Consider the following 16,436-nt stretch of genomic DNA (forward strand, 5'->3'; position numbering starts at 1 on the left):
CAGCCTCAAGGAGATTGAGGAGGGGAGCGGCTGGGAGTGAGAGACGTGACTCAGCTCCTTGCTCGGCTTCTCTGACATGGCCAGTGGAGACCGTGAGACTGAGCTGGATTGAGCCAGGCCCCCGCGCTGGTGAGAGGGACTGCGCAGGGCCGAGTCAGGCCCCCCACCTCCGACTTCGAAGGGATAGAGGTGGGGGGCTGAGGCCAACACAATACTCCCCCTGCTTGACTCCCCCTCCCCCGTAGACTCGTCAATACCTGCGGCGGGCCTTCTGGGGCAAACATGATCGAGGCTCCATTATTACATCAAGCTGCAGGTCAATGCTTTTGCATTTGACTCATGAGGGACACCTAGTAACGACTAGTGGAACTGCAGCTTCATGAAAGGGTTTCAATGCTTTTGCATTTGACTCGTGACGGAAACCTAGTAACGACTAGTGGAACTGCAGCTTGATTAAATCATTACAATGCTTTTCCATTTGAATCGTTAGGAACACCTAGTAACGACTAGTTGAGATGCAGCTCTTTGTAGAATCATTTTGATACCAGATACTATAATATTTACTGCCCACTGCTAATCTCGTCCCATAATGCTTTGCAGGGCCTTTGGTTGGGATTGTATTTTTGCCTATAACTGTGCTTGGGGTGGTTCTAAGAGAATGGGACTACCACCGAATCGTTCAGCAAGATGTGCTCTTTGTTTTCAAAGCAAAACCAAAGGGGATGATGGACGGAGTGTTGAACATTGCCAGTACTCACATCCAGTCAACTGATCTGGGTTTAATCCATCATCATTCTTTAGCTCACTCCTTCCCTAGACCAGCTTCTGGCTAATCAGCCGTCATCAGCCAGGCTAGCTTGAATCCAGTGGCAAAGTGAACAAGGGACCCACGTCTGGGCATACCCTGCCAACTTCGGGCGAGAAAAGCAAAACCAAAGGGGATGATGGACGGAGTGTGGAACATTGCTAGCACTCACCCCCAGTCAAGTGATCTGGGTTTAATCCATCATCATTCTTTAGCTCACTCCGCCACCCCAGTTCAGACATGGCCATATGCAAATCAGTCTGACCCTGTGCCTCATGGGAACATTTCAGCACAAACTGCCAATCCATGTCTTCCCTGAACCGGAAACAAGCATCCTGGGGCCGGTTTCGGGGTAACAGCCCTCATCAATCAGGCTAGCTTGAATCCACTGTGCCACTGGATTCAAGCTATCCTGGCTGAAGAGGGGAAATCAGTCCTCGCCCTTTGTTTTCAAGGCATCTGCTTGGTTCTCTCCCTAGGTTAGGGAGGATCCCAAAATCAACACCTCTATCACTGCTTGCTAAATTTTCATTTTCACTTTTGTGAAATGACTATATGCATTTTAGCATGTAAAGACAGAAATACTTGTTATTTTATCAAAAGTATAGGAGGTTTCTGTTTAATATTTGGGAGTTGACAGAGCGAAGTTTTTGTTCACCTTCGTGGAATTCCGTAGAAGTACTCCGCCAACTACGCCAACCCCTACCTGGGACCACTGCCTGCTCTTTAAAAATATTTGCACACCTATTTACAAAGGGGAAGGGGTCCTCGGGGGACCCCTTCTCGCTTGTGAATGATTTACCACCTTGAATTAGGTAGTAAACTGCAAGATTTTTGCGACTGCAAATGCGGTTGCAATACCCTCATATATGGCATTTGCACTCACTTTTAGGAAGGGACGCCCTTGGCACACCCCTTCCTACTAGAGAGTCGCTAACCCTATTTTGCGAGTCGCTAATAGATTAGTGACTCGTGAAATAGAGTTAGTACATTGTGCATCCGTTTTTTCGGTCGCAAGCGTCCCAAACGTCCCTTTGTGACTGCACAAAAAACGGTTGTACATCTGGCCCAGAGTCTCTACTAGATAAGGCATTACCAAAAGTATGGAACTTGATCATCTGATAGAGACTTACAGCCGCAGATTCCTTACCTCAGAATAGATACCCAAACAATACTTTCCCAGAGGTGGGTCTGCGAAACAATTTTACGCCAAAACGTTCTGCAGGAACGAACAAGCAATGTGCACATCCAGATAAACCTGACTACCCAGACAGTAGTGTTTTGTGAACGTGTGCAGAGAGACCTAAGTTGCTTCTTGGCAGATGTCCAGGACTGCTACTCTGCGTGCTAACGCAGTGATCTCAATCTTGGCTCTGGTGGAATGGGTGCACATGCCCTCAATTGGTTGCTTCTTGGCCAATATGTAGCAGATTTTCATGCAGAGCATGATCCAACAGGAAATGGTCTATTTCTGCACAGTCTTCCACATCTTGGCTCCAACATATGCTACAAAGTATTGGTTGTCCACACAGAACTCTCTTGTGCGATGAAGGTAGACCAACAATGCTCCTTTTTGGTCCAGTCAGTAAAGTTGCTCTTCTTCCTTAGAGGGGTGTGGTGGAACGTAAAAAGTAGACAGGGTGATGGACTTGCCTACATTTGGGAGAAAGGAAGCTCTAGTTCGTAGGAGAAGCTTGTCTGGGTAGATGTTCAAGTATGGAGGCTTGGATGACAAAGCCTGAAGCTCACTGACCCTCTTGATAGATGTTATTGCCACCAGGAAGGCCGTCTTGATGGTTAGGAGCCTGAGAGGACAGCTGTGGAAGGGCTCAAAGAGAGCACAAATCAGGAATGTCAGGACTAGAGTAAGGTTCTACTGAAGCATTATGAAAGGGGAAACATATGTTGCAAACCTTTTAAGAACCTATGTACAATAGGGGGTTTAAAGATGGAGAGCTGGACAGGCAACCGCAGAAAGGCTGATATAGCACAAACGTAGCCTTTTTAGGTGCCCACAGCAAAGTCCTGCTGGGCAAGGGAAAGAATAAATAGTAGAACCGGAGATAGGGGAGCAGATAGGGGGAACAACCAGTTTTTTTGCATACCATGCTACAAACTTGCCCCAGTGGCAGGTGGAAACAGGCCTCAAAAATATGAGGCGCAAACCCTCATAAACCTCCTGGAGTTGAGTGGGGGTCGATCCAGCTCCCAGAATCTCAGGGAAGTGCGGAGCTGGTCCAGGCTGGCTCAACCGCGGAGCCAGGGCTCGAATGGCGACACTCCCTTATCTCGTCAGCCAACAGACAAGGTGAAATTGAAGACCTCTTTAACTTCTTATTCTTTTTGGGGTGGGACCTACCAGAGTAATCCGACAACTTTAAGTGCAATTTAGATTTTAAGCACTGCGACCGATCCCAGGACCTTTAACTCAACCAGGATCAAGACTGTTGCGTCGTTGCACTTCAAGCTGCCAGGTGCTTGAGCGACCATTGCCCCAAGGCCTTCGGATTCATCACACAACAGTTGAGGCTGGCTCTTCACGTCCTGGTCGCGCTTGAGATACTAGAAGCAAACAAGGTGCAGGTTCATCACAAACATCGTCTTGAAGCCAGCCTTCCTAGGTGACATTCCTGCCGCACCAGGAGAACAACTTCTCAAAAGACTTCAACAAAAGTTTAAAAAAAGGCTAGACAAAAAGTGACTAGGAGTAGTTCTCCCAGTCACTGCCGTGGAAAGAAAAGAACTGAGATTGGTGCTCTGGCGCACATCATTTATGACGCCATGAGGAGCCAAACTGCACCACCTACCGGCGTGCAGGGGTACAGCTCATGAAAGGATTCCGAATTCCAGTCTAACACTGGGGGATAATTCTAGCTAAGGAATCCACGGCTAGAAGTCTCTACCAGATATAAGCTGCTGTGATTTCGGTTACAATTAGAGATCATGGTCTCTCGGTGCAGATGAATAGGATTAGCTTCATGGTACTCCAGCAGATCATTAAAGACAATCCGTGACTTACGACAAATTTGCTGGCAGGGAGAAGGCCACCCTCCCTCTTAATACATAGAGTTTTCCATTAGCAACCATAAGACATACAGCCTTCTAGCCCTCTCTTCACCGCACATACCTGCATAACTGTTGTCTAACCTCTCAAGCCACAAAGTTAATTAGATTCACCCAACTGCATGAAACTTTCTGATTTCTTTAAGCATCTTCTCATGATTCCTTTTAAAAGAAGACCTGTCCTTGTCAAGGGGACACAATATGGGACGGGGCACTGAGCACAACACACAGAATGAAATAATGAAATTCACCTTTTCAAAACATGCCCAGCATCTTCACGTTTCTCTTACCATAACTTTCACAGATCAGCTCCTTGTACTTCCGTCCAGTGTGGGCTAAAATAATGAGCAGTTTGATTGCCTCTTTTTTCTCTTTCTCTTTTACCTGCTTCATGCCTAGGATTTCCAGGAGCGTTAAGATCCCACCAACCTCCACAAACTCAATTAGATAACGATTACTGCAACAACAAAAACAGAAAAAGAAGGTTATAGGGTTTTCTAAGTAAGACGTGGGAGGGAGCAACATAGAAACATAGTGCCTAATTTAGAGTTTGGCGGACAAGTGCTCCATCACTATCGTGACGGATAGACCGTCTGCTTTATTACAAGTGCATTATATCCTGTCTGCCTGTCTATCTATTTATTTACTTTAATAAGATTATATTGCTTGGGTTTGTGAACGGTGAAATAGCTTTTAATGATCAAGCTATAATAAATTTGTATTTTATATAATTAAATCGAGACATAGTCTATCCACTATTTCTGTGGATTCTTTGTGAATGGTCTATTACTCCACTTTCTATGTCCATGTACATTAAACATATAGAGGAAGTGATCTTTTTATTTACTTCTGATCTTGAAAAAAAACCTCAATGTAAGTCTGCAGCATGTCTCATTCTAAAGGTGCGTGATGACAAATAAATAAACTCACACACAGATTATTGTACATGTAAAGCCTAAAAAGTGTCAATTTTACAAGCCCACTCATCCAAAAGGTTAACACTAGCAAAGCAATTCATAACGAAAAGGGTAAGCAGACACATAAGCATGCTTGAGTAAAAGTGTTTAGCAAAGAACATTTCACAGCTAAGTACACTACCAGAATTCAATAGCCAACTCAACAACATTGGAGTCAAGTAGAGACAACACCAAACAGATGTTCACATGACCTCTAATCCCCGATTGTACCATTCCAAGTGTGCAGCATTTGACCATGCCAAGCATATCACACACCAACAGCTTCAATTCCCTCAAGGTCTGCGCCTACGGAGATGACATTCTGCTGTCATCCATCAAAAATATTATGTACAGAAAAAACTAGTTACTTACCTGTATACTAGAGTTCCCCAGTATTGATATCTTTCATAGATTCACATGCTTGTATCTTCCCCGTCGTCATGTTGGGAGTCTCATGGTAAAAGAATAACCATAACAGTAAAAGAAAAAACTGCATAGAAAACCTATAGGGAAGTAAGTAGTTTGGTAGCTATCACCATCATTATGTGGTCCAAACACCAACCAATCAGCAGCCAGCCCTGTGATCACGATCCCCAAGCAGAGCCACCACACCCCAGATTTCCAACCAGCCCAAGAGTGAGCCAAGGATGTATCTAGAGATAAAAAGTGGGCTATCTGCTAAAAACGGGGAGGCGGGCGTGCCGCATGTGAATCAATAGTGTACAGGTAAGTAAGTTGTTTTTTTCTCCTGTATTGGATCTTACATAGATACACATGCTTGTATCAGAATAGTAAGCAGTACATAACCCAGCAGATTTCGTTTGATAGATACCTTTTTGTAGGGCTCTGCCTCCTATATTAGAGATTTATAGAGAAATTATGTAGCTCCAAATTTAAAAATATGCATCTTTTGCTTGTCAGCATGTCAATATGAAACAATAATTGACAATGTATATAACAGACATTCTGGTTAAAATATACAATATATAGAATGAGATGTACCTTAATGAAAGAGGTGCCTTAGAACAGCTTGTCGTAGATGTTGCCATTTTTCTTGTGGAACGAGAGCAAACCTTAGTGTGCAGAGGGTTTCCTGCCCTCTCATGACATAATGTGATGGCCGAAGCTATCCATCTTGAAAAGGAAGATATTGACAGAGCCTTTTCTGGGCCCAGCAAAGGCGATAAGCAATTGGTCAGTCTTCGGAAATGACTTTGTTTTTTCAATGTAAAATTTGAGACATCTCCTGATGTCCAAAGTGTGCAGAGATCTCTCTGCGCCTGAAGATGGATTTTTGAAATATGTAGGTATTACAATTGGTTCGTTGAGATGAAAAACCGTAGGGACTTTGGGGATAAATTTAGGATTTGTCCTAACAATGACTCTCTCCGATTAGAATTGAAGAAATGGTTCAGAGACAGAGAACGCCTGTATTTCACTGACTCGTCTGGCGGAAGTGAGGGTAAGTAATAATGCCACTATCCAAGAGATGAATTGTAACTCCACCTTGTGAATCGGTTCAAACGGAGGCTTCATGAGACCTGAAAACACTACATTGAGTTGCCATGGAATTGACCGCTGCTTAATAGGTGGAAACTCTGAACAGTCCTTTTAAAAATGTCTTTATAATCCTCTATGACCAAAGCGATGGATGATTTAGCATTCTGCGATACCTTGATATAGCTGCAAGATGTACTTTTATTGAAGCATGGGATAACCAAACTTTGGCCAGGTGAAGTAGGTATGGAAGAATTTGCTACGGCGAGGAGTGAAAAGGATGCAGATGTTGGTCAGAACATGAATGCCAAAATCTTTTCCATTTTGCTGTGTAAGTTTTATTGGTATAGTGCTCGAGAGTTTGCTAATATCTCCTTGCAGTCCTGAGGGATGTCTAAGTAATACAATTCATGCTCATGAGGTTTAGTGAGGCTAGTTGCGGACCCTTATCTCATGGAGATCAGGTCTTGTATCAATGGAAACTGCACTCTGGGATTTACCAACAGCTGAAGGAGGCTCAAGAACCAGAACTGCCTTGGCCAAGCTGGGGCTATTAGAATCAGATGGCACGGTTCCCCTCTCATTTTCCGTAGAATCCTTGAAATGAGGGAATCGGCTTGCAAAATGTGTGCACTTCTTGTTGTGCTGATTTGCAAATAGGTCAAGAGCTGGTGTACCTCATAACTAGAATATCCTCAAGAGCTGAGTTTGATTTAGCTCCCATTCATGGCAGTTTGAAGCCGATCTGCTTAGACGGTCTGCACTCGTGTTTTGTACTCCAGGGACGTGCTGGACCTGCAGGGAAATGTTGTCTTGTATCATCCAGTTCCAAATCTCCTGGGCTTGCGCTGAGAGATGTTTTGACTTCATGCCTCCTTGTTTCAGTATGTAAAACATTGCTGTCGAACTGTTTGTCTTGACTAAAACAGGCGAGTTTTGAATTCTGGGTAGGAAGGCTTGCATGCCCAGAAACACCGCTCTTAACTCGAGCATGTTGTTGTGCGATTTGGCTTCTTGCATTGTTCAATGACCCTGTATTTCCAGTTCCTGAAGATGTGCTCTCCATCCGTTCAACGAGGCAGCTGTCGTCATGACATAGCTTGGAGATTGGGGTTCGAACAGTAGACCTTTTGATAAGTTGTCCCTGATGCCCCACCATGACAGAGCTTTCCTGATCTGAGGGTTGATTACAATCCGATCCTCAAATGATCCTTGGGCTTGTACTTATTGGTTGCAGAGTAATTCTTGCAGCTGCGACATGCGAAGTCGACAATTGGGGACTAATGGAAAGCAGGAAGATATCATTCTGAGCAATTATTTGTAGATCCTCACTTAAGTGAACCTTTTTTGCTTTTAATCGAGCTGCCAGTTCCATTATTTTCTGCATGCGCTTTTCCGAGGGGTACGCTTTTTCTTCCTGAGTGTGTAATTTGGCTCCTAGGAACAGGAGCGACTGCACTGGTACCAGGGAAGACTTCTCCATGTTGATTCGCAGCCTTAATTTCTGGAATAGAACCATGCAGCATTCCAGGGCTTGTCATGCTTCCCTGAACGATGCACCTTTTATGAGCCAGTCATCAAGATACGGATATATCTGGTGACCTTGTTGTCTCAGATGCGCTGCGACCGGCACCAGGCATTTTGTGAATACCCTTGGCGTGGATCTGAGGCCGCAGTGTAACACCTTGAATTGGTAGTGGCGCTTCGCCACTGAGAATAGTACATACTGCCTGTATTTTCATGTGAATTGGTATGTGTAAATAGGCATCTAAGAGATCTAGCGATGCCATGTAATCTCCTCTGCGCAACATTAAGAGAATCTCTTGTAGCGATAGCATACGAAACAAGGTCTTTTTGATATATTTGTTCAGGCCCCTCAGATCCATTACCAGCCTCCATTTGGTGGACTGCTTCTTCCTTATTAGGAAGAAATGCGAGTAGAATCCTTTTCCTCGCTGTAGAGTTGGAACCTCCTCTATGGCAACTTTCACAATGAGGGCTAAGACTTCCGCCTTGAGAGCCGGGAGATGATTCTGGTTTCTGTGAATGGGGGGTTGCGCTGAAGGTTTTTGTATAAACTCTAGGGTGTGACCTTGTTGTATAATGTCTAACTCCCATATGTCCGATGTTATTCACAGCCACTGATAAGGTTAGCGAGAGAAGTAATGGATCTAATTGTGGCGTGACGGGGCAGAAGGCACCTGAATATCGTCACTGTCCCCTATTGGAGCCCTGTGCCGTTCCCCTCGCTGCAGGCTTTCTTCCAGAATGCTGCTGATAAGAGGTGTTAGAAGAGCGAAATTGTTGATTACTGTTGTACTGACAGTATCCCTGTTGATAAGGTTGATATCTGTTAGACTGAAAGGAAGATCTTTGATTGAATCGACCTCTAGATCCTCTTCCACAAAAAGATTGAAAAATGTCCTTGCTGCAGAGAGGCTAAGGCTTTTGCAGTATCTGTGTCGGCTTTTATTCCTTGTAACGCCTCATCAATATGCTTTCCGAAGAGGTTCTCACCATCAAAAGGCATATCCACTATTTTTGCCTGCACCTCGGGCCTGAAAGATGTAGCCTTCAGCCACCCTTGTCGATGAAGCTATACCTCTCCAGCCATTTGCCTGAATCCAATAGAGGAAATGTCCATGGCTATGTTGATGGACTCGGAAGCAGCCCTAGCTCCATCCTGCAGAATTACAGCCACCTCTTCCTTCTTGTCGTCCGGAAGATGAGCTAGAAGTGGAGTGATGTCTGACCACATCTGTTGGTTGTAACGACTGACAAGCGCCAATGCATTTGTAGCCTTGATAGAGGCTGCTGCCAAAAGTGCCAAGCGCTTCCCTGCACCATCCATCTTCTTTCCCTCTTTGTCAGGAGGAGCTGACAATGTAGAGACCAAGTTCTTGGAGCATCTCGATGAGGCATGCTGGTGATGTTTAATGGGCACAATACTTTTTATCAATCATGGGAACTGATACTGCAACCAAGGCCGGATTTTGCATAATCTTTTTCTGGGAATATCCTTAAAATTGCATAGAAGAGAATCTTTTGTCATTGGATCATGAAAACCACTTAGATGGAAGCTAAATCAACAACGTTGTCAGATGATTTGAAAAAGCAATTTTACATGCTCAAAAGCATATAACCAAATCAAAACAGTGAACTTTTACAATGAAAACATTAGGCAATGAGAGAACTGATGATTTTGGGGTCCCCCCTAACCTAGGGGGAGGACCAATCAGATGCCTTGAACACAAAGAGCATAAACAAAAAGCACATTTTGTTGAACTTCAGTGATGGTCCCATCCTCTTAGGACCACCCCAAACACAGTTATTGGCAAAAAAACAATCCCAACCAAAGGCCCTGCTAAGCATTCTGGGACGAGATTAGCAATGGGCAGTGAATATTATAGCATCCAATATCAAAATAATTCTACAAAGAGCTGCAGTTCACCTAGTCGGTACTAGATGTCCCTCACGAGTCAAATGCAAAGCATTGAAATTATTCTCACATCAAGCTGCAGTTCCACTAGTCGTTACTAGAAGTCCCTCAAAAGTCAAATGCAAAACAATTGAAGCCCTTTCAACAAGCATTTGCATTTGACTCGTGAGGACATCTAGTAACCACCAGTTGAACTGTAGCTCTTTGTAGAATTATTATGATATTTGATACTATATAATATTCATTGCCCACTGCTGATCCCATCCCATAATGCTTTGCAGGGCCTTTAGTTGGGAATGTTTTTTTGCCAATAACTGTGTTTGTGGTGGTCCTAAGAGGATGGGACCACCACCAAATCGTTTAATAAGATGTGCTTTTTTTTGTTTTCAAGGCATCTGTTTGGTACTCTCCGTAGGTTAGGGAGGATACCAAAATCATCACCTCTCTCACTGCTTACTAATTTATCAGTTACACTTCTGTGAAATTACTATATGCACTTTAGCATATAAAGATAGCAATACTTATTTTATCATAATTGGGTAAGCCATTAGCAGGTACTTAGCAATTTCCTTCACAGTGCTGACAAGTACACAGTGTCATCAGCTATGCATACTATGCCCAGGCAATTTGGAGTTGGGAGGGACTATAAGCTACTCCATAGGTTCCTCATCTCCTGACTCTTGTATATCCAGTAGTTCGGAAGGTGAAACCAGCAAGATCCTTGTCCAAGCCGCCGAGCCCATTGTGATGGACCTTGTCAATGAAGATTTAAAAGTTGTCGTCGATGGCATGCTCGAGGTTTGCACACTCGCCTTCGACGGTGTCGTCGACGAAATCATTGGCGGTATCGTCATTGACGGTGCGGTCGACGGTATCATCAACTGTGTCGCCGTCGACGATATTTTCGTTGACGATGCAGTCGTCGTTGAGGCGGTAGACGACGCTGAAGTCTTCGAAGTTTGCGTCGACACTGAAAACAACTTCATCTTCGTCGTCAGGAGCGACGACGGAGCTTTTTCCACAGAAGACTTTTTGAAAGGTGTTTGAGGCAAAGACGTTGATGAATCTTTGGCCTTAATTTTCTATGTTTTCTACTTCTTCACCTGAAGTTTCTCTTCAGACAGATCCCTCTTATGCTTAGAAGTGGGGACACAGCCCAGGAGGGGGGACACAGTCCAGGACCAGAGTCACGGAGCAGGAGGGACTCACCGGGCACTCCGTCGCTGCTGCTGGGGCCCACATGCTGTGAGTGCTGCACGCCGCCGTTGCTCTCCACCTGCACGGCCGCCGGCAGACTACAGCTCCCAGCAGCCTGTGAGGGTCATTTCCGGTTGCTGCGCGCCCGGAGGCGCTGATAAAGGACGAGGCTCCCACTGAGGAGCGGGGGACACAGTCCAGGACCAGAGTCACGGAGCAGTAGGGACTCACCGGGCACACTCCGTCGCTGCTGCTTGGGCCCACATGCTGTGAGTGCTGCACGCCGCCGTTGCTCTCCACCTGCACGGCCGCCGGCAGACTACAGCTCCCAGCAGCCTGTGAGGGTCATTTCCGGTTGCTGCGCGCCCGGAGGCGCTGATAAAGGACGAGGCTCCCTCCGCGTCGCGGGACTGCGCCGGGCTAAGCCCGGGCAAAGGGCGGGCCCTCTACGGCCCTCAGAGGCACGAGGAGGACGGGACGGGCCACCCCCCCTGGTCATTTCCATCAAAGAGGTACTGTGATTTCCCTTATCATTTCCATCGATCCCCCTTGGTTATTTGCATCATACCATGTCTATCTGGGAGGAGCTCAATGCACTGTGGGGAACTAAATATATTCCTGACTTGTTACCTACTAAAAGCATAGCCACCAATCCAGACGATGAAACCGCCACCCTACAGATGTCACCCCTTTGCTCTAATAAACCTCAATCTCCAGCCAAAGCATTACCGGGTGGGCTCAACCCTAAGAGAAAGAATGATGATGCTATTGTCAATGGGAAGCCAGCCAAAACTCAAAAACTATGTTTCAGTCCCTCTCAGCCCCACTCCAACCTTAGCTCTGTGTCGGGGGATATTGAGCATGGAAAAATGGAAAACTGCCCACCACCCCCTCAACCAACTTTATTGGCTCAGCTTGAGCATTTATTAACCTCCCTAATTTCACCACTGGTGGTAAAAAATTAACGACCTGGGGGACAGGATATCTAGCATTGAACTGATAATAAAAACACACATTCCATCAGGAACCAAACCAGTATTATCAGACCGTCCTATTCTTCTCACTGTCCTGGAAAAACCCAAACTGAATACCCGCAGGAATGTGCATTCTCAAACTATACCGTTTGTACAAACAAACCACATTGAGGCTAAACCTGAACCTGTTAGAATGCCACGAATTAATTTACCCCCTGAAGCCGCCCCTTATGTGACCGTTGTCTCTGGGATCCCTCCACTAACTTGCGGAAAACTTGAAACACGTCAAGATCTATTACATAAGGCTATGTTTTGGTTACAGACCAATAGACCCCTGCCTCCTGACCTAGATGGGGGGATCCTAAGCGTTAGGAGGGTGGGGTGGTTGGGCACTTTGCAAAAAACCATTCCAGGGGACTTGGTGCTAATTAGATTCAAGCACAGGAAAATAGTCCCTTATTTACGATCCTGCAAGTATAAAGAGGGGGATGGCCCAATTCGTATTTGGGACTTACATGACTTTTATCCGAACATTCCACCTACCCAGCTACCAAGAACAGCAGTAAAGAACTACAATGCTTGGGGCGGGGGACTCCGCGCATCTAATTGCCCATAGCTTACTAGATGATTTTCCCTAGATCCCTACCCCACTATATTGCACTTAATGTACGATTCTTTTTTATTTTTTTAAGTGCTTCTTTTGACAGGGAATTGTTTTATATGGATTAGCTGACTTGTCTTATTAATTCAATCATGTTTTTAACAATTGATATGTAATGAAATCTGATGTATTTATTTATGCTATACTGTTGCTTTTATGATTTTAAATCAAAAATCGAATAAAGCTAATCTAGGCTAGGTAAAGCTTAGAAGTGGAGTGTCCTTTAGATCCCTCCTCAGAGTCAGAATCTGAGGCAGTCTTCTTCTTCGGAACCCATAATAATAATCGTGCCTCTCTGTCTTTCAAGGTTTTGGCCGAGAAAGTGCGACAGTACTTGCACTCCTCAGGGACGTGCTTAGGGTGAAGGCAGTATAAGCATTCTTTGTGAGGGTATAATCTGGCCTTCCCACAAGATATGCAATATCTGAAAAGTCTCTTTTTAGAGCTCTCAGACATGGTGAAGTAAGAGATGAAAAACAGTACCTCAATCCAAGAGCTAAAGAAAGGTCAAAAGTTCACCAAGTAACCAAGAACTGAGCAGAGCTCAAAGAGACTACTTCTCACACGTCGGCGGTTGAAAATTTGAAGTATGGTGGCTCTGCTTGGGGATTGTGATTTCAGTTCTGGCTGCTGATTGGTTGGTGTTTGGACCAAATAATCACGGTGATAGCTACCAAACTACTAACTTCCCTATGGGTTTTCTATGCAGTTTTTTCTTTTACTGCTAAGGTTATTCTTCTACTGTGAGACTCGCATCATGGCGACTGGGAAGATACAAGCATGTGAATCTACGAAAGATTCAACACTGGAGAAATGCCCTCATTCCCCTTCCCACATAGCACTCAAATGATCTCTCTAAACACCTCTTCATCACCCATCCACCATCAAAAAAATCAGTACATGGAAGTGCTGTTATTCTCCTGCCGACCCAGGATAGATTTTTTTAACCACTTATTTTTCCACTGGAAAAAATTATTGAGAAAGCAGTTGCCATTCAACTACAACCACATCAGCAAAAGCAACCTCTTAAATAAGAAACAATATGGATTCAAATCATGATTTAGAGCCCATCAATTCCCAGACAATCAATAGACATCATTATAATCAGCAAAAGAATGACCCCCTGTGCGCTGATTCTACTCCACCTTTTCTCAAGCATCAATACATTCGATCAGCAAGCATTGATGGTACATAGACACTTTTGTGCAGTGGTGACCTCACCAACTGCTACTTAATCATTCAGATCAAGATTCACAAAATGTCACATCTCCTGTTGAATCCCTCATGGTTTAGTACTGCCCCCATCATCTTCTGCCTCTACATGTGATCCCTGGGCACTCCACTCATTGACAATGAGTTCAAAATCTATGAATGTGTTGATAGTAAACAAGTACATGGACATCTCAGCTCACAACACATTTGATACCTTCACCTGCCTCAAGATGACAGCCAACACATAATCTCTTCAATCTACCTCTGACTCCAGATTGCTCCTTCAAAGAACACATTGCTGTCAAAACCAAGAGAGCCTGGTACCAGCTCTTCCTTCTGAATAAAGTGAAACATTTCCAGCATAAACAATGGTGTAGGACAGCCGCCCAAACGTTATTCCTATCTTGCTTGGATGTAGTCACAAATTTACTTAACAGCCTTCATTAATACACAATGGTCCCTTAAAGGTATCCTACACTCTAGAGGACTTCTTCCCATTTAAAGATATCCTACATTCTAGAGGACTTCTTCCCATTTAAAGATATCCTACATTCTAGAGGAGTTCTCATTAAATATTTTTTCAAAGTTCCACACATCATACCAGCACTGAAGGAAATACACTACATTTACCTCCAAGAAAAGGGACCCTTGCTTACCTGACTTGAGTAAATAATGCCTACAAAGAGAGTATCACAAATGCAGGTAAGAGATACCAGACTGGAATGCATGAAGCTAAAAACATGAAGGCAAGTTTCACCATCTTTGCACTTGGTATGTGGATCAGCATTTCAATCAACATGCTTATACACTTCCGCAATATAGAAAGGAATAGAAAAATACACCCGCAATATAGAAAGGAATAGAAAAATACACCTTCTCAGAGAACCCTATCGGCCTACACAATTGGGACCACTCACACAACCTACTCTGAAACATTGTAAACGATCATGAGTCATATCTCAGTCATCCCCATGTTCATTGCTCAAATGCTCCCTAGCTAGGTTTACGGTTTACAAATGGTAGCACGTAAGTACATACTACTTATCCTGGATGGCCACTTACAATCCATGCCATGGTCAATAAAACAACGACTGTGACATCTGCAGATCAAGCAACTTCTGGGACACATGCCTAGCGTAGGTGGGTCGCAGTTACATGCAGATGTAAGGACTAGAAAGGGTCAAAAATTGTTCTATAATATAGCTGGGAGTACTAGAAGTCCTCTACAATCGCTTGGGTGCTCAACTAGATGCACAACCACACCTGTGGCTCCTTCTACAGACAATAGACTCTACGTCTATATAAATGAATACAGTCACACTCACTCAGCATGGAAGGGAGGCAATAATTTGGTGTAAAGGACCCAGTAATGATGTGACTAATATAAAAGACACAGCAGCAAATGGTGGGTGAAAAAAAGTAGTGTTCACAATCAATGTGGCCTGCACTCTATGTTCAGTGACAATGCAAGAGAGAGTCACTCCATTTGTCTCACTGAATGATAGGACAGCATCTTTGTGCCCTCGCTATTTCTACCTAGGTGACTTCCCAACACAGGAATAGACTGAATCATACTGGTTTCTACCACGCTGGCAAGGCCACATTAAAGAGCTGCAGCTTAGCATCATGAATTCGCTGCAACAACACCAGACTTTCATATTGCATTGCTAAAACGACATCCATTACCCACATATTACACTTTGCTGTCTTGCGTGCTATTCTGATTTCACTCCCTATGATATGATAACACTCATTCAGTGCCACACAGCCCTGCCCCCGGCCCAGTTCAGTTCCTGGGAAACTGGTTTCATATATTCATTTTTTGTGCTGTGGGCCTTTCTGATTAGGTTATGAGTTACAGGTGAGGAAACTTGGCCTGTGAGGCTGAAATTGCTTTCGCTTGTAGCATTCTTAGCTTGCAGAGTGTCATAGTCCATCCACTGTTTGATTACGCAAAGTATGCAAAAACGTGATGGATGGAATCCTTGAATATAGGTAATTTCTAGGGCCACGTCCCAGTCCATCATTATTTTGCACACGATGCCACCTCAGTTTGGACTCAGTCTTATGCAAATCAGTATTGACACTGCTCCAATGGGAACAGTCTAGCCCGAACCGCCAGGTCAGGCACTTCCAGAATCAAGCACAAGTAACCCAGGACCAGTTTTGCCCTAGTTAAGGCACATCAGCCAGGTACAACTTGGTGCCAGTGACAGAGAGGGCATGGGACACATATCTGGGATTACCTGATCCACCTAGAACAACACACTGAAGTATACCAAAAAGTAATGGATGGAATTCTTGAATTAATCTCAGCTTCTGGTAATTACTCATGGCCCATCCCAGTCCATTGTTACTTTGCACACCATTCCTCCTAAGTTTGCATTCAGCCATATGCAAATCGGACTAAGGCCATACTCCAATGGGAACAGTCCAAACTGAACTGCCAAAGTAGGTCCTCCCTGAACCAAACACAAGCAACCCAGGACCGGTTTCAGTTTCAACCAGCCTAACTTGCGCAAAACTGGTCCTGGTGCGACAGGGAGGGCTGTCCACCAAACCAGGATTTAACAAAATATGCTTGTGCGATGAGGTAGTGGAGAAACAGGTTTGGCACCAGCAAACCTGAACT

At 44.5% G+C, this 16,436-nt stretch overlaps 1 protein-coding gene across 1 annotated transcript in view; it reads right to left on the bottom strand.

Moving 5' to 3' along the window:
* The window catches only part of ARMH1 (armadillo like helical domain containing 1), a 228,530-nt gene that overhangs the window by 157,748 nt on the left and 54,346 nt on the right, over nucleotides 1-16,436 (bottom strand). The window contains exon 4 of the mRNA XM_086952310.1: nucleotides 4,159-4,325. Within this exon, the coding sequence (XP_086808436.1) occupies nucleotides 4,159-4,325 (167 nt within the window). The remainder of the gene's footprint in view (nucleotides 1-4,158; nucleotides 4,326-16,436) is intronic.

This window comes from Lissotriton vulgaris, chromosome 1_1 (genome assembly GCF_964263255.1).
Source record: "Lissotriton vulgaris chromosome 1_1, aLisVul1.2, whole genome shotgun sequence".
Taxonomy (NCBI): Eukaryota; Metazoa; Chordata; class Amphibia; order Caudata; family Salamandridae; genus Lissotriton; species Lissotriton vulgaris.